Raw genomic sequence first — 22,979 nt, 5'->3', positions numbered from 1 at the left:
GCTTCTTGTTCCCTGTGTCTCACCCCTTATTTTATTTTAATTGAATATGCTGCATTTGGATCTGCTTCTCCGGTCATCATTCCAGCCTGTAGTAATGGAGGTTTATGATAAGAAACAATACACAGCAGATTCACCTGCTTTAAGGGCTTGATCAGAAGAAAACATGGCTGTGAGGAAATGACAGGAATGACAAATGTTGTTGTGGTTTTTAAAGACTTTGTAAAAACTTGACTGGAATGATACCTGAAGTTGTGCGGTTTTTAGAGGAGCCTTTTCTAAGCAATCGGATTTTTCATTTGGCGGACGATTAAGCAGGCGAAAAGTCATTTGTACTTACATCCAATGAGGGAGACGAGTCATATCCAGAGAGATAGAGATTCTGAGATTCTTTCTTTCAGCTTTCTTACTCCTCATAGCTTGTCATTTTTAAAATGCCTACATGGGCTTAAACATGGTACATGCGGGGCAGGACTTATTTCGCCTTTCCACTGTACACGACAAATGCATAATCTTCCGTTTTGAGCGTTGGATCCAATTTTTTTTTAAACTTGTTGACTACACCGCATGCGATATGCTGACCGGAAGTGATGTATTTTAATCAAAACACTGTGCGAGGTGGAAATTATTCATAATTTTTGTTTAACTTTATCAGTAACACATGTATACTTAAAAAAATATTAATTACTGATAAGTAATACATTATTAATTTATACGTTATTATTTTAATCTTGTCTGCATGTTCTCTCCAGAAAATATTGGCAGTCTTTTATGCATGCATGGCTGTTTATTGTTTTATTTATTTTCATTTATTTATTTATTTCACTGTTACGATTAAACTAGAGGGCGAACTCCGACAGTCGTGCGTGTACAGTGAAAAGGTGGCTTAAGGCCCTGTCTACACGTACCCATGTATTTTCAAAACCGTATCTTTTTCTATGTGGTTTGGCTCTTCGTTCACACGCAAACGCAGTATCAGAAGACTGAAACCGAACTTTTATGAAAACTCCTGCCAGGGCGAATATTTTTAGGAACTTCAGTTGCAGCGTTGTAGTGTAGCCGGTGAAACCTGAGTTTTTTTCTCTTGACGTTGTTGTTTGTGCCGAGGCAGACTCGGCAATGGCTTCTGATTAAAAAAATGATATTAAACCCATGATTTACTCACCCCCAAGCTGTCCGGGTTGCATATGTCCATCGTTTTTCAGACAAACACATTTTCGGATATTTTAGAAAATGTTTTAGATCTTTCAGTTGATTAAATGTAATGTTACGGGGTCCACGACCTTCAAGTCCAAAAAAAGTGCGTCCATCCTTCACAAATTAAATCCAAACGCCTCCAGGATGATAAACAAAGGTCTTCTGAGGGTAATCCGCGTGGTGTTGTTGTAGAAATATCCATATTTAAAACTTTATTAACGTAAATAACTACCTTCCGGTAGCGCCGCCATCTTAGACTCCTCTGTATTCAGGAGAGAGTATTAGCGTAGTGTACGCACTTTTCTCAGTGACGTATGACAAATTCGGAGGGCGGGGGCAAAGAGCAGCAGCAGAGTAGCCTCCGTAGGCTGCGTAAGCCCTCATCCTGAATGCGGACGCGACTAAGATGGCGGCGCTACCGGAAGGTATTTGTCTGAAAAGCGATGGACATATGCAACTCGGACAGCTTGGGGGTGAGTAAGTCATGGGTTTAATATAATTTTTGGCCGAACTATCCCTTTAAATGTTGTGTTTGTGTGGACACGGAGATTTTTCTAACAAAGGGTAGAAAAACTACCTGGGTATGTGTGGACTAGCCCTTAGAGGTGTGGGGCGCCACTGGGCTCGAGCGATTTTAAGGCCCTACACTCTTAGAAGAAAAAGTAATGAAGTTGCCTCTGGGACGGTGCCCTTATTAAAGGCCCTACACCCTAAAAACAAACGGTGCTATATAGCACCAAAAGTGGTTCTTTGCTCGTAATCATAGAAGAACCGTTTTTAGTGCCATATAGCAGTGATTCCCAACGTGAAGAGTTTCCAGGGGGTACGCGAAAAGATTTAGATTTTGCTTTGATCTCATTTACTTTTAATAAAAATGTCTTTCGTTTGTCCAGTCATTGACATAAGATTGATTTTTGTGAGGAAAGAATTGTAAAAAGGACAACTTTAAATGTAATTTTAATCTTATCATTAATATTATTAGCCGTCGAGAGTAAATGCGCTGCATGCTCCAAAACGCATTAGCGATGTCCAACTCAAGAACGATTTGCGTGTGATTTACTACGAAAGCGCAAATAAAATACACATGCACAATAATGACATAAGCAGATTTCCATAATGACCATTGCAGTCTACTACGCAAATAAGTACAGAGACCTCGGCAGGACATCGCAATGAAAATGCGGACTGCGCAGTGTGAAATTCCAGCTTAAAGCACACTAAGAACCGGAGGACGAAAGATGAAGGGTAAAAGAAGTTTTGAAAAACCTGATTTGACTTCTCCTCGAAGTTTTGAAAAACCTGATTTGACTTCTCCTCGTGACTTCTCCTCCTCTTTTCTCCAGCAAATTAAACATAGCATAGGTTTGGCAAAACTATATATATTTAAAAAAAAAGGATGTTCCTCTGGCAAAATTTAAAACTATCCTTACATTAATGTTGCTTCTAAAAGGAAAACTTCTTCAAATGCATATGCAATAAGGTCGCAAAAGTAACACCTTTTCAGAGCTAAATATCTACTGCGTGTCTTTATTCAGATCAGTCGTTATTAACGCCAAAATGATGGTTTGCGCAAGCTGTTAGTAAATCTGGCCCTTAAAGGGTGACCCCCTGATGATGAAATTTTTTACATTTGTAAAATAAGTCTTTGGCGTTCCCAGAGTCCTTATGTGAAGTTTAATCTCAAAACACCCTACAGATAATTAATTTTAGCATGTCAAAATTGACATTTTACAGGCATGAGCAAAATGTGCCGTTTTTGGGTGTGTCTTTTAAAATGCAAATGAGCTGATAAAATGCAAACACTGATCGCAATGTTGGTGGTTTGTTGAAATAAACATGCTTCATCAGTCAGTGATTTTTACTTTAATGTTTAAAATTAATTAATTAATTAATTAATTAATTAATATTACTAATTATTTGTCTTTAAAACACAATTTTGGTTTAGTTTCGATGAAGGGGTACTTGAGCCTTACTGATAGGGCTGTGGGGGTACTTGGGGCTAAAAAGGTTGGGAACCACTGCCATATAGCACCGGTGAAGCACCTGTGTAGAACCATATAGTGCTATGTAGAACCATATGTGGTGCTATAGAGGTGCTATATGGCCCCCATATGGTTCTTCACTGGTGCTTCACCGGTGCTATATGGCACTAAAAACAGTTCTTCTATGATTACGAGCAAAGAATCCCTTTTGGTGCTATATAGCACCGTTTCTTTTAGAGTGATGTACTATATGTACAAGATACATTTGGTAACAATATGTACCTATAGGGTAATAATAATGTTCACTCTTTAGGTACAAACTGGGTAGGTCCCATGGGCCTTAGCCCACTCTAGGTCAATGGTAAGTCTGATTTTGGGAACATAAAAATATAATGAAAACCTCTATATATGCCAGCTAAATTGTATGTTTACTGTATGTTAAATCAAACTTGTTGTTGGCAAAACTGCTATTAAATGTAAGAACTAAGGAATGATTTTCTACTGCTTTTGTTGTATAAAGGTATTTTTAGCAATTTCAAATTACTGTATGTCAGGTTATGAATTATGATGATACACACTTCAGCTAATTTAAAACTGAATTCTATCACACGGAAAATATTTATTTTTATGTTTTAAACTCAAAGCTCTTTGTCAATTAGGTGTCGTGGTATTACCATCTGATACTACAGTATGTTAACAGAACATGTAGTTTCTTTCTTTCACATTAATCTTACAGTGGATTTCTATGCTAGGGACCAGACCGCTGTTGTTTTGCTTGATATAGTGCCAAACACTGAGCTTGACTGCAGTAATGCAAAGAATGATGCTATCCCAGTCACAATGATTCTGGATGGTGACTGTTTTTTTTAAAGAAATATTACAGTCTCTTTGATGAAATATAGAAGAGTGTTATTCATGATGCCTTCAATATTTCAACACTGTGCCGTACTTAGCACAGGTCTGTAGATATGAAGGTGGGAATGTATCTGTTTTTTTATTATTATTTCATTTTATTCTTAATTTTAATTGTGCATAAAATGTAATTATTTATGATTCATGTGCCAAGAGCTCCAAGCAATGGTATTCCAAAGTTTTATAAACTATAATTACTTATGAAATGTAAACACAGCCCTGAGGGTTTTATTTTTATACTGATTCACTCCTCTTATTTGGAGAGAGGAACCACTGGGAGTAAATTGTGTCATTTTAGGATAATAATTCATAATAAAAAATAATGTCTGTAAATTACCAGCTCATGGATCTGATGAACAAAATACTTTTTAAAATGTTTATTCCTAATATGGAAAATGAATTTATATTATGATAAAATACAATACAAAATCATAATCTAAAATTATTTTTTCAAATAATGCATTTGTAGTATGTTATTTTCAAGGGTTTTTGTTGTTGTAAAGAAAAAAAAAACTTGTCTAGTTATGCACCAAAACAAAAAATCTGGGCCGAAACCGAAAATTCTGGAAGCACTTGGCCAAAAACCGAGAAATACTTTTAAAAAAGCTTTTATTATAATTGCTTCAATTTTAGATTTTTAACCAATAACTACACACCAATTACTTTAACTTTTTTTGAAAGTAACACACTAAAATTGTATATAAATAAAATCAATTAAAAATAGTTTCCATTAAAATTTAATCCATGGGAGTGAGATTTACACAAATTCTTCAGCTTTTACATACTCAGTGTCCTCTCTCACGCTTGCAAAGCTCGCCATGCATATTAAACAGATGGGAAAACTGGCCTTGAATTCTGAATTTGAATTTATCGATTTAATGAATCAAACATTATTTTAATGAATGTTCTTGACATAATAATGCTGATAATTACATCAATGTAACATTGTGTTTAAAACATGATTAAAGTTGTAGTAACTCAATGTAATTAGCTTAATAGCTTATTTTTTTCAAGTTCGAGTTTTAGGCTCCCATGCTTTTCATGGGACTGGATAATGAGAGTAAATGTAGAAATACATTTTATAGATTTTTAATCAAGATGAGACCAAAAGAAGACTAAAGGGCCGATCACACTAAACACGTTTATGGCAGTGGCAGGCGCCTTTTTTGAATGATTTAGCATTATGTGTGCTGCGTGCCGAACGCCTTGAGTTTTTTGCCGTTTTTGAAGGAGCACTCAGAGCGGAAAGTGCCTGACGTCATACGTGTTTTTACATTGTCCAATCGAATGAGGGGAGAGGCGGGCCTTCACGTTGCTAGTACAGTATCAAGTCACATTAATATGCTAAAGACGCATGTGACACTGCAATGTAACCAATCAGAGAAACTGGTCAATTTTAATTAAAAAAAAAACATATGTCAACTATATTTTTCTCATTTGATTACATTAAAAGTCATGAAACATTCAATGTTTAATTTATTTCCATTATTCTTGATATATATTAAATTAATAAAAAACTGTGTAGGGTGGCACAACAACCTCTTGGGGGGGGGGGGCACGGCCCGCGAATGCCCCCCTTGACACCGGCCCTGTTTGTCAAAGAAAACATTTAGACTTTCAAAAAAAGTATTTTGTTCTGGAATTATTTGTGATTGTTTTGACTCCTGGCCCTGAACCTGTGACTGTATGACAACTCTGTCCTTTAATCCAATTAACTCTTTCCCTGCCATTGACAGTTATCTTGTCAATTAAGAGAAAACATTTGAATAACAAATGTGTTTTTGAAATTTTTTTTATGTTAATCTGCAATACAGCGATTATCCACTAGATCAGTGGTTCCCAAACTTTTTCAGCGTGTGGCCCCCCTTGTGTACGGTGCATTCCTTCGCGGCCCCCCAAAGAAAATTTGTGACAAAAAACTGTTCTTAAACTCAACATTTTAATTAAAAAAAACATTAAATTATACAAAAAAGTAGTGCTTTTGGTTAGTAGCCTTATTTTTTTTAGGTTTAATTACACAGAATTCATGATAAATTAATGTATTTCATAAAATGTCATAAAACTGGGGCCCCCCTGGCATCATCTTGCGGCCCCCCTGGGGGCCCCGGCCCCCAGTTTGAAAACCACTGCACTAGATGACTTACCAAATTTATGAAAAAACTGAAGCCAAAACGTTATTTAGTAATTTTAAACTCTATGGGGCGGTTTGCCGGACAGGGATTAAAGGTCTTAGACTAAAATAAATGTAAGAGCTTTGAAAACAACTTGCACTGACATTATTTCAAAATTTTAGCAAGGCATGTTTGTTAAAACAATTTATAATTCCTAATTTAAACTAAGGCCTAGTTCTGGCTTAGGCTAAACCCTGTCCGGGAAACCACCCTATGTATGTTTTGATAATCATTCTGAATCTGATCTCTAACAAAATTCCTTCACAAAAATGCAATTATTTTAGCTTTTTGCTAAAAAATATTTTAAAAGAAAAATACCCATATTTAAGAGTTAATAAGCAGAGAAAAAATATAGATAGGATATAGATTTTGTTTGTTTGTTTGAAAGCAGAGGGTCTGTTCTTTCATTTTATATATTTGTATGTTTATATATTTACAGAAGAAAAATTTCTGGAAGGCATTTTGTTAAAGTCTTGCGAAAATCACGAGAAATGCTGGCGGGCAACTTTTAAAAAAATTGCTGGGGGGAATGAGTTAAAAGCCCTGTCGACTCTGTGGTTTGTCTCCGTGTTGGGTTTTTCAACTGGCTGGAAGGCCGAACCGCACGAGTCGATCGATTGGAGACAGCTCATGCTAGTTCTTCTCTGCGTTACTCTGATGAAGATACGGCGAGTGTTTAAAAGACCAGCTGGCATCGTTCAGTCTGACATTGTCATGTTTTGAAGATTAGCCAGCTCCAGGTCACTTTGTCTTGCTGTAGCGGTGTACAGGAGATGAGAGAGAGCTCCAGTTTTTCAGAGGGGTATTGAGCAGAATTATAGAGGTTAAGCTTTGCTCTAAATCACTTCATCATAATTCAGTTTGTAATAGCTCAGATGTGAAACTGTGTTAGTGCGAGCAGTATTTTCACTTGAGGCTTGTTTAAGTTTATTTACAGTATCGAGTAAATAAGTAATACTTTTACTTTTCTGGATTTTCATCTCCTCTGGGTCTTTTATTAAATTTAGAATTGACAGGGTTTCCATGAATTTAACCCGATGGAGCTGAACGCACGACGTCACCGCGCTGATGCTGTGAATCTCAGGCGTTCTTGGAGTGGGAATGGAGGTGAAGCTGTAAGGGTAGATGTGCTTAAACAGCACTTTAACTGCGTGAGATATTCCTCACTACAAATATCATTGCTTTGGTTATGTCTTGCTCATTAGGGTTACACAGGTTTGGCCATGTGGATCATTAATTTACACCGCTAGTGACTGGAGATCACCGGTTTAATGTTGTTCTGGTTTGCAGCAGAAGGAGAATATCATGCAAGCTTTCCATTGGTATTCACCACTTCACGTTGTTGCTTATTTGCATAAACTGACACTTTGCTCAGATTTGTTGTCACATATGTTGCCTCACTCAAACTCTCATTAAAATTAATGACTTATAGCTGCTTCTTTGTTTTCGAATCACTGTTTAAAAAGATTAGTGTTAATGAATAATAAAAAAATATATATATTAAACATTGGACGTCACATGCTGAACCTAATATATTTATATTATGTATAGTGCATCTTATATATTGTACATGTGATGTTTCTGTGGGCTTCAATTCCTATTTGTTTTCTTTTTTTAAATGTGTAGGACCTTGGATTCAGTGTAAGTCTCTTACTCTGATAGAAGTCTGCTATATGCATACATTTTCAATGTATTTGCTGTCATATGACATATTATGTGTCAACCTGTCTATCATTTTTTTAGTCCTTAAGCTTTGTTCCGCTCTGCCATGTCCTCTACGGGTGGGCAGTCATGTTTTAGTAATTGTTCTTGTACATGAGATACACGATGTTAAGGCACAAGTCAAATAGAAATCTCTATTGTTGCTGTGTATGGTTTGATCCTGCTGTGCTGTGAGTGTTGTTGTCATCTACTTCTGACTTGACATCCATGTAAACAGCAACATTATACAATACAATTTTCTGGGCTTTTGTTGACAGCTGTGGACATTATTCTCTCGTTGTGTACAGAAGATGTTGAGATGGTGAGCAGGTATTATGCAGTGTTATATGTGCCGGCAGATGTCATCATGTCAATCATGATCATGATTCTCATGATGGTCAGGTGTGCAATTAAAAAAAAAAGAAACAGCAATACTGACAACAACTTTTAAAGCCATTTAGAGAATTCTGTCAGTATTTTCAACAGAAATGTTTCGCCGCTTCATTTTTAGGCTTTATATATACTTCTAGTGCACATCCTGTTTAATCTGCATGTTAAAGAAATTTGATCTCTTATTTGCAAGAAATGCATTCACAAAGGCTACTGTAGCTAACTAGTTTTGTAGCCAGCTCATTGATTCTCCTCACTACTAACAACTGTGTTGCCAGATGTCAGTCATTTTAAAAGGTTGGTCTGAGGTACCCAGAATAATAATAGTAATTTTAATGCCACAACACACTACATCACAATCAGTGTTGGGTGTAACTAGTTACTAGGTAATTAGTTACTGTCATTTAATTTAATCATTAACTCTTTCGCAGCCATTGACGCGATATCTCGTCAATCAAGAGAAAACACTTCCCTGCCAATGAGTGCATTTACATGCACGGAATAAGCGGATACCCATCAAAAATCTGCTTATTAAAGAAAACTGTTTTCATGCGTTTACATGCAAATCAATAAACCGGCTATGCAGACAAATGCGTTTACATGGGACTTGAAGACTTATCAGTTTTCTCGCAGGCAGTGACGTCACCGCCTATAGTACACAATAGTCGTTCAAAAAGTCAACGGCATATCTGTCTTAAGCTGTACTGTTGTATATCTTCTTGTGTGTGCAGAACCTGTGAATGTAACATAAGCTTTTATTTTCACAGTTTCTCTGCCAATTGCTTTAGTCGAGCGGAGACATTTATGCGTTACCTTGCGCTTACTTCCGCGTGTGACGTTTATCTTTCATACGCGGAGACATGCGCACATGGACAAAACCGTGAGAAAGCCGGTAAAGGTGTTTACATGCCACGCGAAATCGGCGTTATGAGCAAAAAACTACCTGTGGCGATCGGTTTTTGCTTACGCCGTTTATGAGCTTTCCCCGATTAAAGAAAACCATTTTACACGTTTACATGACCCCACACGTTATCAATTTATTAAGCATAATCGGCGTAAGACTGTGCATGGTAACGCACTCACTGACGAGTATTTTCGGCTTTTCGCAATACCGCTATTATCCACCAGGTGGCGGCCTTTTGCAACTTTTTAAACCCGGAAGTATTGATCTACGGCAAGCGGCTGCATGTCCGTAGCTGTGTCTGAAACCGTTCCCTCATTCACTATTCTCTATATGGGGAATGACAATTGAGTCCACTATATGTTGAAGAAGCAAATGATATCATGCGTAAATATCATGCGTCAAAGAGCTGTCACGGAGATTCGTCATAAACATCTGTGTGGCTTTATTGATTGTACGTGAAATGGTAAAGTTTACTTTCTTACTGTTTTTCACACTTGTCATGTTTATTGTATTAGTTAGTTAATAATACAGAGAGCAAAACAACTGCTTATGTTATTTATTTACTGCTCTTTATTTCTTGTTTAATAAAATGTGTATTAGATTTTAAATAAAAGATAACCCATTTATTTTTCATTTGTTTATTTTCAAAAAGTAGAAAATAACTGACAACAAGAAGTAACAAAATGAATTGTTAATTAAAGTGCGACCCACTAAAGTTCAGTAGTTAAGGTTAGGAGTCCTTTAACCCTACATTTAAGCAATGGTAATATTGATGATTGTGTTGTACTGCTCATAATAGCGTCTGAAATGATGAATGAAAACTATCACGGACTTGCAGGCAGTCATTTATCAGGTCAGTTGTAAATAGGGCTTATAATGAGCTTTTCACGGCCCTGAATGCTAATGATGTAGTACTATGTTATTGTTTATTTATTAGTAGTCATTTGACAAACTATTGCCCATTGGCTGTAGCTGTTAAACATCAGTGGTAAATGTACTTCATTAACACAATGCTTGCCAATAATTTCTCTGTCTCTGGGTTCCAAAAGTTTACTCAGAAATGAATGGGGTTGAATGTTTACGAACGTGACTACGAGGTTAATTGAAGTTTTCCATCAAATAAGAGAAAGAAATACCAATTCAGTTTAGTTTTCAGATCAATTGTGGAAATCAATTCTCACTCGAGTTAGGACATCTCATGACTCTTAAGAAAACAATTAGTCGAGGATATGTCATTGTACACCGGACATTTCCTCCGTCTCTCTCGAGATGATCCACAGGTACCAGTTAGTTTCCGAGAGCAACACGTGTGATTGGACGCCGAGGTGCCAGAAGAAGAGCTTCCTGTCAGACTTGTGCAAATCAAGCCGAGCTTTAGAGTGATAAGTGCACCTCCAGGAAGATTCATATTGCCTTTGCCCGGTGGTTACTGCTCCACTAGATGCATTATAAATCATTTACAGAGTCATTTTGGAACGCAATATCCGCTACTAAACTTCGGCTTTCTCGCCGTTATTATTCCAAGCCCTTGGAGGGACGGAGGTCTGAGGGCCTTAAGACTTAGAAATTGAAAATTGATCAGTAGCTGAGCTGGGAAGTCTTTCTCTCCACTGGGGACCACCCTCTTCATGATTAGCATTTACAGTGTTTGCACAGGCGCCCGCCAGGCTTTTACAAATATCAGCTTTCCAGAGACGGGACAGAGGAGCTGGGCTTCACATATTTTATTCAATACATTTGCTCTAGATTAGGATAGAGACGTCTATTTTGGCTCAATGGGACACTTTCTTGTGCTTACAGTGACTGATCGAGCTTGTAGCTTTGCTGGGCCATAGCAGAGTCAGACTATAAACAACATGTAGGTTGATTTTTATTGTAGTAGTGTGTCAGGTGCGGGACCTTTAAACAAACAAACCTCTGACAGAACCTGACTAAAAGCCACCCTTACATACAAAACTTTCAACTCACTCAGTTGTACATTGGACATCAAGTGGCGAGCCAGCACAGCACCGTGATTATTTAAACACTAGTTTATCATACAAAAGCAAAACAGTATTTAAAATCAAAAGGATTGAATGTAAGTGAAGTATGTGACCCTGCCTGTGAAAACCAAGCTAAAGTCATTTTTTTGTGATTTACTGTTTTTCAAACATGGGCGGACTGGAACAAAAAATCGCCTCTGGCATTTTGGACCACATTTTCACAATTTTGGTCTTTTTGGTCTCTTGAATGTGTATACCAACCATGACAAACATGAAGGTGAAAATCTCACTAGTCTTATAAATCATTATCAAGAAAAAATGTATTTACTGAAAGCTACCAGAACAGCCAAAAAGTGTGACCAAAGGTGTGGACAGACTTTGTTAAACTGAGAAGGAAAAACATGTCTATTTATAGATAAACATGTATATTTAAATAATATTTTTTTTAAACAAAAGGTAACAAATGAAACAAACTCACAAAATCTCTTTCTCAAACAAACAAGCAAAAAAAAAAAAAAATTAAAAAATCAAACTAAAAACTTTAGTAGCTTTAATAAGATTTTAAAAATCATATTAACATAAACTTTACCGTAAATGTCATTTCGTTACTTGTGATAACAGTTCTGCCTTCTCGTGAATTTTTCCATTCTAATTTAATCCACAATTTACACACATTCATACTTTATCTTATACTGTATGCTATAAACATTTATTGTTTCAATTTGCTTGACTGACAGTCACTGCAGCAAATGTTACATGGCAAATAATCTAAATGTCACGTTTTAATTAAAACTGCAAAATTGACCTAAAGTTAAGTAGTTTGCATCTCAGGATTTGCTAACTGTCTGTATTTTTTTAATGTAAGGATGCATTTTCTGTAATGCAGCTTTGAAACAATATCTATTCATGTGTTAAGCAGTCCTTCCAGAAAAACATGGATTTTTTTGTGATTGTTGCGGGCAAAAATCCTTAATCTTGCGGCACGTTTTCTTAAAAAATGTGATGGAATATGGGGGATATTTATGCAATTTTATGCAATGAAATTGTGTGAACTTGCAAAATTTTTTTGCATCTTTTGCATCTTTCTTTTGCAGCTTTTCAATGATGTTCACGTCACATAATCACATCACTTCATAACGTTCCCATGGCAACAGGGGACATAGCTGCGCTTGTGTGAAGTAAATGCAACATTTATCAACTTTCTGAAAAGATATATGTGATTTTGGTACGAAAATGCCGGGATTATGAAATTATGCAAGCCCCACATATTTTGTGCACGGAAATTTGCGGCGTATTTTAAAAAATGCGGCCCTGAATAAATATACAGACTCTGGTTGATTATGCGTTGAATCATGCGTTCGCATAATCGTGTTTTTCTGGAGGGACTGGTTAAACACTATACAAACTCTCAAACTTGAACAGTGAACAGAGACTCCCGCCTTCGTTCATTTAATTGGTGGAAATCCTGCTTAGCTCTGTAATGTGATTGGCTGGGATTCACGTTCATCTTAACAAAAACTCGATTTCTTTCCTTTGAATGGTTAAAAATCTTACTCGGTCGTGTAATTCGATTGGTTGGGAGTCGTTTACGACGGCTTCTGTGAACAGAAACTCCCGCCTTCTTTTATTTTGATTTGTCAACATTTTGATACTGTAACTACTTCAGTGAAAAAAATAGCCTATGGGCAGCAAAGCGTGTGTCAAGGGCCGGTGGTTACTCTTGCGCTATTTATTTCTTTTGAATGCATTATGCCGGCAGGACCACAGTGAAAGGGATTGGTGCTTAAGATGTGATTGGAGAAATGATCATTTATAAATTAAAAAAGTGTCTGTTGCCCCAAATAGCTCTGCGGCCCACCGGGAAAAAGCCCGGTATGCCAGATGACCAGTCCACCCATGTCTCCAAATAAACTCACCCTACATAATTTAAAGAACATTCAGTAAAAATATCATCTTAATATCTTTAATATTGACTGAGTAGGATCATGTCAAACATCAAAACCAATGTGAAATTACCAAAGTGAAATCAAACTTTGATGATCCAAATCTCATCTCTAGGTTGAGACTTAATTTTTTTTCCATTTTACAATGATCTGCATATCTATTCCTGAAGCCTAAACTCAGTTATTTGCAATTTAGGGTTGTTTCCACCTATGGTGGAGATATGTTCAGCACAAGCCATGTAACATAAGCCCTTTACACACAGAGATTACGGAAATACACTGAAAATTTGTCCGGGAATTATCATTTCCCAGACCGTGCACCTAGGTCGTTTTAGTCTGTCACAAGATGTTTCCCTGTTGGTATCTGTCTAATTTTGCTACAGTAGCTCCTAAACAAGTAACTTGTGCCAAAATATCATAGAGTTCAACTGGACTGTGTTCAACTGTGATATATTTCCCCTCCTTTTTAAGTTAACAAGCCTATTTATTTTGCACTCATAACCATGCACGATTATATGCGTCGTAGCGTTTTATTTGCATTCAGGATGCATGTATTTTCTTGTCCATGTTGTCCACGACCCCATCTCTCTATAGACCTGTGCCTATGTCTGGTTCATGACCCATCAAGAGAAAAGTATTATCAATTATATAACAGAAGACTGTGTAAGATGTGTATAATTCAAAATGCAATAGAGTTTCTATTTGCATATTGTTTGTGGTTTACAGCAAAGGCTTGTGGATGCATTAAGGACACTGTCATATTTATGCGTGCCGTTTCATGCGCATACAGAAAAGGCTTGTAAAAAAGTAAAGGAGAGTAACCTAGATAAAAAGGAAATCAAAATGTTCCTGTTTTTAACTTTCCTGTGCTGTTTTTCTCCCGCAGGAGAGAAGATCTGACGAGACCATCGGCCAGTGAATAGGGATTTGTCCGGAGGGGAGAAGAGAGTGAATGTGTGTTTTCTTCAATGAATGAAGTAAGTAGGCGGCGTTTGAGACTGGTCTGAAGACAGGAGAAACGTGCTGGGAGTTTCTCGCTCTACATTGGCATCTAGCAGCAGTGGCGGCCATTTTTAAGGACCATGTGGTTAACGGTACGCAAACGGCATTTCTTTTCGCACCATCGTGACTGCTGTGGCAGCAGAGCTAAAGTTTCTCTGTGGATATGGATTTTTTGCTATTGTGCGGCGCTTGTCCGAGGACAGGGCTATTACCCTACCGTGAACACGCAGTATGGGAAATTACGAGGGGCGCGGGTTCCTTTGCCCAGCGAGATCCTGGGACCGGTGGACCAGTACCTGGGCGTGCCGTACGCCGCCCCTCCAGTGGGGGAGAAACGCTTCCTACCACCCGAGGCGCCCTCCTCTTGGTCAGGGATCAAGAACGCCACTCACTTCGCCCCGGTGTGCCCGCAAAACATTCACAACGCTGTGCCGGAAATCATGATGCCCATCTGGTTCACCTATAATTTGGATATAGTTGCCACGTATATACAAGAGCAAAACGAGGATTGTTTGTATCTGAACATCTACGTTCCAACAGAGGATGGTGAGTGTGTCGGGTATAAGGAAAACAATTACATTTTATTTCCACTTCCTGTATTGTGTTTGAAGCATGAGTTGTCGTCTGGCGCATGCTGTGTTCGTGTACACCATTTTCATTCCCTATTCTGACTTGATCTGCCCATGAAATCTCTCCATCAGCTCTTCCCTTCCATGCCACTGTTATGAGTTCCTCTTTTGTGTAGCTCAAGAGAGCAAACCAAAAAGAAATAGAGCAGGCCAGAAGAGAGCAATCAATGAGAAAGTAATCGTTTAATGTAAGAGCTCAGATTGTAATCTGACATGAAGATTGGATGTAATGATGTTGGTGCACCTCCCTCTCCTCACTGTCTTGACTGTTCTGGGGATTAGCCGTCTGAGATTAGCCTGCCTGATGAGCCAATCAGCTTTTTAGTAGAGTTGGTAAACTGTACTGGAACACAAGATGCCTGTGGTATCGGTCCTAACCATGTAAGACCCTTTACTGTCCCCGTTTGCCTGTGTTTCGGTCGAAATTTATGTTTTCAAGTATGCACAAAGTGACAATTTCTGACAATCTCCTACTGATTTGAAAAAAACACACATTGTTCTGTTCCAGAGTCTAGAGTAGTACTGCTTAAACAGTCAGCTGCCTTTCGTGATCAGTTGCGCAGCCCATAATGATGTTAGGACAATGTCAGCAACACGTTTTTAGCATTAACTGACTTTAAATAGTTTAACATTCGCCTGCCGCACAAAATATGTGACTTTTTGAGACTTGACTGTTGCTTTGTGCTACAGTTTGACATTAGCATGTTGCTAAGCTAACAGCACAGTCATCTAATAAGCATAAAAATTGTAGATCAGTGCGATTTAAAAGGTTGTACATTTCATTCCCAGGGAACACACATACGGCTCTATTTTACCAATCTCAGCACATGGTCTGAAGCACACGTCGCAGGTGCACTTACCCCTCGTTCAGACAGCCAGCGACGTTATCGCTGTGTGTTGCTCGTCTCTTTCAATGAGGCGTTTCTAAATCTGCTTGTCATAAACAAATGAGTACCATCCACGCCAGTACCTGACAAGAGAAGGATGACGTGAACTCCACTGCTTTGTTCTCATTGTTAGTCGCTCCCGAAATTCGCTTGACATTTGCATAAAGTTAAACTTTTCTTAACTTTCTCGCGTCGCTGGACACGGCCATACGGTCGCCAATGGTCACTTTCGCTCGTGTCGCCGGAAGTCGCATGGTTTCCATTGAAATTAATGAGATCGCGTCGCTCTGTTACTGCTGGTTGTTGGCTGTCTGAATGGGCCGTTAGTGTGTCTCCGAATCCACTTTTGCTACAGTAGTTTAACGGCGGAAAAAACTGTCGGCGCGCCAGGCACATGGTCCAAAAGGGTTGTACCTATTCTTTTAATGAGACATTGGTGTGTTTTGGGCGTAACGTGCAATAAACCAATCAAAGTGTCATCTCGCGTTTCCTTTAAAAGCCAGTACCACTTGCACTTGTTTTCAGCATGGCTGGAAACATTGGTCCCGTACACACTGCATATTAATTTGGTTGTCAGTTCACCTTTTAATGCTTAATCCTGTTCTGTACACACACAATTCAGTAATTTACAGGACTGACAACCGCATTCTACAACCGAATTAACTCCTGCAAAATGCAGGTAGTGACAACCGCATTTACAGAAACTTTAAATAGTGTTTACATAACCAATCTGAACAACTAGTAGTTAATAAAGTGTTTAAACGTGCATCATGGACATGACAGGTCTCTCTTCTTAAAAAAATAAATGCCTAGAAGGGGATAAAGTCTTATCTTTGCGCGGTGCAGAAAATGACAGAGGCACGAGCGTTTGCTGCCCAGTGTTGCCAGATCTTGCACTAAAAAACAGCGAACAAGAAAAATCCAATAATAAACCGAAATAAATCCAAATGCTTTACCTCAAAGATCAAAATATTGAGACCGGCACCTTCAAACTTTAATAACACCAAAATCTTAATCGCTTCATGAGAAGTTCGGTATTTTACACTTAAAGCCCTGTTTTCAGATTGTTTATGATGAAATAGAACGGTTTTGACTGAAATTTCGACATATGCGGCTGCCCCGAGAATTTTCGGATGTTTGTGTTTCACCTCACACCTCTACAATGGGTTTAATGGTGCACTGGAACAATCCTTCCTAAAATGCATTAAACTTTCGTTTACAAAGACGTGAAACTCACCGAGTGGTCTGGGGTGTTCACTGATATGCTCACACAAAAATCGATGCATGCTTTCCAACAGCTGTTTTAGCATTCGTTGTTAACTTGTGGACCTATTTTTCCAAACGCCTCGTACATTCTTCCGCTTAGAGCTTGAATAATAGACACTCCAGCCCAGGTGGTGGCGCTAATCCGCCATTGCCAATTGCAAGAATAGAAACAAAGTTCCCGGCGCGGAGTAATACCGTACCTCACAGCACAACTAATACAAGTCAATGGAGTTGGCAAAAACTACGATAAACCTGTTGGAATGCGTATTTTGCAGCGATTTTTGTGTGAGCATACCAGTGAACACCCCTGACCACTCGGTGAGTTTCACGTCTTTGTAAACGAAAGTTTAATGCATTTTAGGAAGGATTGTTCCAGTGCACCATTAAACCCATTGTAAAGGTGGGAGGTGAAACACAAACCCCCCAAAATTCTCGGGGCAGCCGCATATGTCGAAATTTCAGTCAAAACCGTTCTATTTCATCATAAACAATCTGAAAACAGGGCTTTAAGTGTAAAATACCGAACTTGTCCTTTAACAGTTATCCGCCAAAAATATATGTACGTACAAAAAAGACGAGGACCTGGCAACACTGCAAGAATGCCCGCTGTGGAGCAGTTTCAAAAATGTGTACAATACACAACGCCAAGACAGAGGTTTATTGCAAAACACAATGCTGTTAAATTATTTTGGTCAAAGCTGTGAGTGATAAGCACGCGAGACGGCAGAACGTTACTATGGTTATCTCTGTGTCAATCACCATATTTTAAGGAGTGTTCCATACAGACATGAAACGAACATTTAGGGGATTCACTCCTGCATTTAAATGCGGTTGTCACTCCCGAAAGTTTGCAGTGTTTATGAGGCCATTATAACCCAAATAAGTGTCCTCACTTCACAAATGGAAGTGCTACAATAAACACTAACATAGGAGCCGATCCCGTGGGTGCTCGGGGCTCAACTCAAGCACCCACCTAAATGGCCAAGCACATATGCTCACCTGCTTCACATTTAGCTTTTTAAACCATTTGAGAAAAAACTTGACCGCGCCCCTTTCGTCCTTCTTTACAAAGCGCTTGGGTGCTCCAGAGCATCTGTCGTTGCTACGTAACCTAAGCATTGCTGGATGTTGTGACGAGCACCCACCACCGGAAAAAATCACGTTTGTTAAAAAATGTATATCTGATCCTTATTTTATATTTCAAAATATATGTATGCATTATATATAGGTTTATATGCATTAATGTGCGTGTGCACATATGCGCACGCACCCATACACATTCTATAACCACCGAAGTAAATTGGTGCATTACCTATGCGGTGGTAAAAAACTTGCACCGTCACAGCCCTATCTGCAATCTTCAGTTATTTTATTTATTGAGCACAGTGTATTGTAGGATATCTTTATCCTTAAGGCATAGATGTAACGTTTGCCCACCTTTAAAAAGTACTTTAAAGACACCTTAGGACACTGCCAGTAGGTCGCTTACTAGGTTTTGGAACAGAGCAATTGGATTACAGCTACATAATCTATTTAATGTTAAAACATCTTAAGTGTTATAAACTGGACTTGTAACTGTGCCCACAAGTGGCTATTTACATAAGCACAGCGAGTCTCTTTGCTCATGTTTTTATTGAATGCACATTTAGTGCATTGTAAAAGTGAAGCGTGCATTACATGCATCTCTGTATGCATAATAAGCAATGCAGCAGTGCCGAGATTTCATTCAGCCTTGTTTCGTGTTGGTGGAGGGTCTTATATAGCAGTGCATGTAAAACCAGGCTCTCTGTGTTCCAGCATGCAGCAAATCAATTCCACTTTTTGGAAATATTTTCTGCCCAAAAGACCCCAGGCAACGTTCTGGACAGGTTCTCTTTGTTATATCATAGGGAGGGAAGGTGACATTGTTGCATGTTCTCCTCAAATGTTTCTTTCGGAGCCTTTTGTTATTTTGTAGTCTTTTATTCATTTTACAGTCAAAAGAATATCCAAGGAATGTGCCAGAAAACCCAACAAGAAAATTTGTAGGAAAGGAGGTATGTAAGCAAGCCAACATTGGAGCGAAATACAGAGAAGAGAGCGACTGGTACGTCCTCTCTTGAAGCTGTGGGATAACTGCGGCATCTACAGAGTATTGAGAGTTAATTGGAAAAAAAATGATGATGTTTGTATGTTTGTGATGTGAATAATCTTTTAACGTGGCTGTGGAAAAGATATTTTCTCTTTGTTTTTGAAAATGTTTTTGAAATGCCACTTTACATGGGTCATTCTCTGGAAACTGTGCCATCTGTTTTTATACAGTAGCCTGACCTACAGTACAATAGATATAGTAGCATATATAATATACTAGTCAACATTTGAAGTGGATCAAAAAAGCTAATCAAAGTTTTACTAAAATAGGAACAAGTATTGGGTATCAGTTTTAAGACAACTTTTATGAAAGGTTTACATGTTGACTAGTGTATATGTTTGTCATTTAAAGTTGAATACAACTGGGTTGAAGGTTAGTTAAAAAGGTGAAAATATAGCAAATGTCATTGCTTGTGGTGAAATATTGGTTATGAGTTACTGATACTGATTAAGACTACTGCATCTTCTGTTTAAACTTTTTTTTGTAGTTATAAAATAATGCACTTGATGATTTCATGATTCTGAAACATGATTTCAGAAAGATTAAGCCATTATTTCAAAATCTGTAAAAAGATTTAGTGGATTATTACTATTATTCTTATTTTAATTATACAGTATAACACATTACAATGTAGTAATATATAGTAAAAAGCAAATTGACTGATATTTTTATCCAAAATTAGAAAAAGGTAGTTCTGTCAGTAGTTGGTCATAGGGAGACACATACAGTAGCACACAAATGGCACTGTTTCTTAAAGCAACACTATGTAGTTTCCATGTAAAAATGACTTACAGCTCCCCCATGTGGTTGAAAAGCGCAACAGTGCCTGGTATCAGACACTCTTCTGCAGGCAGGGGAAGGGGCGGGGCTGTGTTTCCTACCCTCCACCGCCACTTTCAGAGTGTGCTTGTAGCAGCTAGGAGGTTGCTCAGGTTGCAGCAACAGTACAATTTGTCCAGTTAAACGTTTTTATATCACTGAAATAATTTTAGAGACATTATTTAAAGGTAAAAAAACTACATAGTGTGGCTTTAAGTCTGGGAAGATGATGAGAGAATTTAACCTTTGTGTCATCCAAGATATACAGTACTGTGGAATAGTCTTAGGCCACCATGCTATCATTAGATTGTTGTTTTTGCAATGTTTTAGTGATCATATATAATTGTTTCTCAGTCCCTTTAAAAGAATACATCTAGAAAATGCAGGAAATGTGTATATAGTATTAAAACTGTATAAAAATGTAAACTGATGTGTCAAGTATTAAGGGTAAACTCCCCTTCACTTGAGCAAAAGCAGGAAACTGCAGGATCTCTTAAACCTAAAGAAAATTAAATCCTAATTTCAAATTTTAAAGAAATTAGTCTTTTTACTTCATTCTGCTCAAAAACACTCAAGAAGTGTTTAGTGCCAAGAGAGGTCATGCCTAAACACAGGACATTTAGTCCTGAAAATGTATTATTTTATTTTTTCTACATATTTCCTGTATTTTCTGTTTGTATCTTAATAAAATAGATTGAAAAATAAATGGGGATGGCCATTAAAACTTTAAATACAACAAGTTTGGTGGTGGTGGCTGTACTTTGCACAGTACTGTATATGAATTTATTTCTTCAGCTGAACACATTTATTCACTGTAGTCATATGCAGGAGCATCAGACGGGTGATAATGGTGAAACCGAGTTACAGGGGCCTTTGGCGATGGGGCCCCATAAATATATATTCATCATTCACAATATTAACATGATGACATTAAATAGTTGTAATAATGTGCAGGAATAAAATTTCCAAAAGTGAATTTTTGCCTAGCAATTTGTGCCCTCCCATGTTAGAGATTGCCCCCATCAGATAAGAAAATTATTTGGTCTTGTCGTCCAGGAATGTTTTGATTAAATTTAGCGTTTGTTGTTGAAAGCAGCGTCGCACTACACCAGGAGTGGGGAACCCTGGGTCCTGGAGGGCCACTGTTCTGCAGAGTTTAGTTCCAACCCTAATCTAACACACCTGAATTTCATTTCCAAGTAATCCTGAAGACTTGAATTCGATTTTTCAGGTGAGTAGGGCTGGAACTAAACTCTACAGGACAATGGCCCTCCAGGACCCAGGGTTCCCCACTCCTGCACTACACTCTCAGAAATAAATATAAAAAAGCTGTCACTTGGGCGGTACACTGTAAAAAGTGAAAAGTTGGTTCAACTTAAAAAATTACTTTAATTGGTAACACCTAAAAAAATGTATGTTTATTCAACTTAAAATTTCCCTAAAGGTGAAACATTTAGGTTGAATAAACTTAACTTTTTAAGGTGTTAACTCTGTAAGTTGAAACAACTTTTCACTTTTTACAGTATATGTGCTAAAAAACATAATGCTTAAATCTCTGGAGATCTTTGCTTTTATCTTTTTTAATAACCTGATTAAAGGATCAGCCAAGCTTCCACTGGAATGAATGAGATCATGTCTTAGCTTAAGTTAGTCACATTTCCTATTCGAGTTGTCTTTCAGAGTGAGTTCAGAGTTGCAAACGATCACAAATCCTTTTATTATAACCAACAAAGTGTAAACACGTCTCAAGTGTTGGAAGCTTTCTGTATATATCTCCCATTTATTATTTCAATGAAAGTAGTGTTTTTTATGCTGTTAACACTACAAACTGCAGTTTAGGAAGTGACAGCAGCATATAAATGCGGCAGTAAATGTGATACAATTTTGTTATTCTCTCCCAAAATTCAGATTGACGTGATAACCATGGCAAGTGACGGAAATGATATGTATGATATGATATGTCATTTGTGCTTCATTTTATTACTGACTTTTCACTTGCTCTTTTTAAAGCAATTATATATTAATATTTAAAGGCTTTTACATTTTAATATAGTTTAATTATTATTATTATTATTAATTCAATATTTATTTTAATTTTCAAATAAATAAAATAGTTCCAACTAGTGTTTTGTTTGTGTCACAGATGTAAGTTTATTTAGCAGTCTATGTTTTTGGATTACTTGATTCAATGTACAGTACATATAAAGTTCAAGCGTAATATGATTATTATTTTAACATTATATTATTATGTTGCAATGCTAATAGTTTCTTTTAGAAAAAAAGTCTTCTAAATATAGACTGATAGAAATTAATAATAGTGAAAATAAATTTGATCAGGTGATTTGGTGTGAGGGGCCCAACCTTTGGTTCAGTGACTGGGGCCCAATATTCCCTTGGATTACGTTACTCCCTATTTTTATAAGCCTATTTTTGTTTGTGTTCAGCTAAAGAAAAAAAAGATGACATAAGGGTGGACTTAATGATAAGAGAATGTGTTTATTATGGTGCCCTATTCCTTTAGGAATGACCCATACTGTATATTTATTCTGAATATATATTATGTTAAAGCCACTTTTACATGCACAGCACATTGAATTTGTTAGGCGTTGCGTCACTGATGTCATGAAGTAATGCATTGTACTGTAGGATGTGAGTCACTGATGTCATACAGCTGGATTTGTGTCAGAACAAGTAATATTATTTGACATGAGTCTTCATGCAGTCACAATATGGAATCTGTCACCACATAATCCTCTTCACCAATGTCAGAGTCATTTATCAATGCACATTATAAAAACCAACTGCCATATTAATGCTAATCATGTCATTCATACATCCATATAAGCAGGCGTTATAAGAAAATCATTGTAGGATCATAAATGGTACATGCGATTGTCCAGTGTGTTCTTAAAGAGCACATGTTAAGTTTTAATGAACACATTAATCTTAGGTACTCTGTAAGAATAAGCCTCAAAAGCTAAAACTGAGACTGCACACTTTTTAAGGTTGATTTAGGTACCAATATGTAGTTTTGAGGTACTAATATGCACTCTTTAGGTACAGCAT

General features: G+C 37.5%; 1 protein-coding gene across 3 annotated transcripts in view; it reads left to right on the top strand.

The window, feature by feature from the left end:
• nlgn3a (neuroligin 3a) overlaps positions 1-22,979 on the top strand; it is a 267,704-nt gene that overhangs the window by 57,699 nt on the left and 187,026 nt on the right. For 2 of the 3 annotated variants that reach the window (XM_065249245.2, XM_065249243.2), the window contains exon 2: positions 14,066-14,727. In XM_065249245.2, the coding sequence (XP_065105317.2) occupies positions 14,262-14,727 (466 nt within the window). In that variant the 5' untranslated portion in view covers positions 14,066-14,261. Of the gene's footprint in view, positions 1-14,065; positions 14,728-18,939; positions 19,000-22,979 lie in introns of all 3 variants that reach the window. The other variant, XM_065249242.2, reaches the window with a different exon arrangement.

The sequence above is a fragment of the Paramisgurnus dabryanus genome, chromosome 16, assembly GCF_030506205.2.
Source record: "Paramisgurnus dabryanus chromosome 16, PD_genome_1.1, whole genome shotgun sequence".
Taxonomy (NCBI): Eukaryota; Metazoa; Chordata; class Actinopteri; order Cypriniformes; family Cobitidae; genus Paramisgurnus; species Paramisgurnus dabryanus.
Note: the sequence above shows the minus strand (reverse complement) of the source record. Positions and strands in the feature narration are given on the sequence as shown.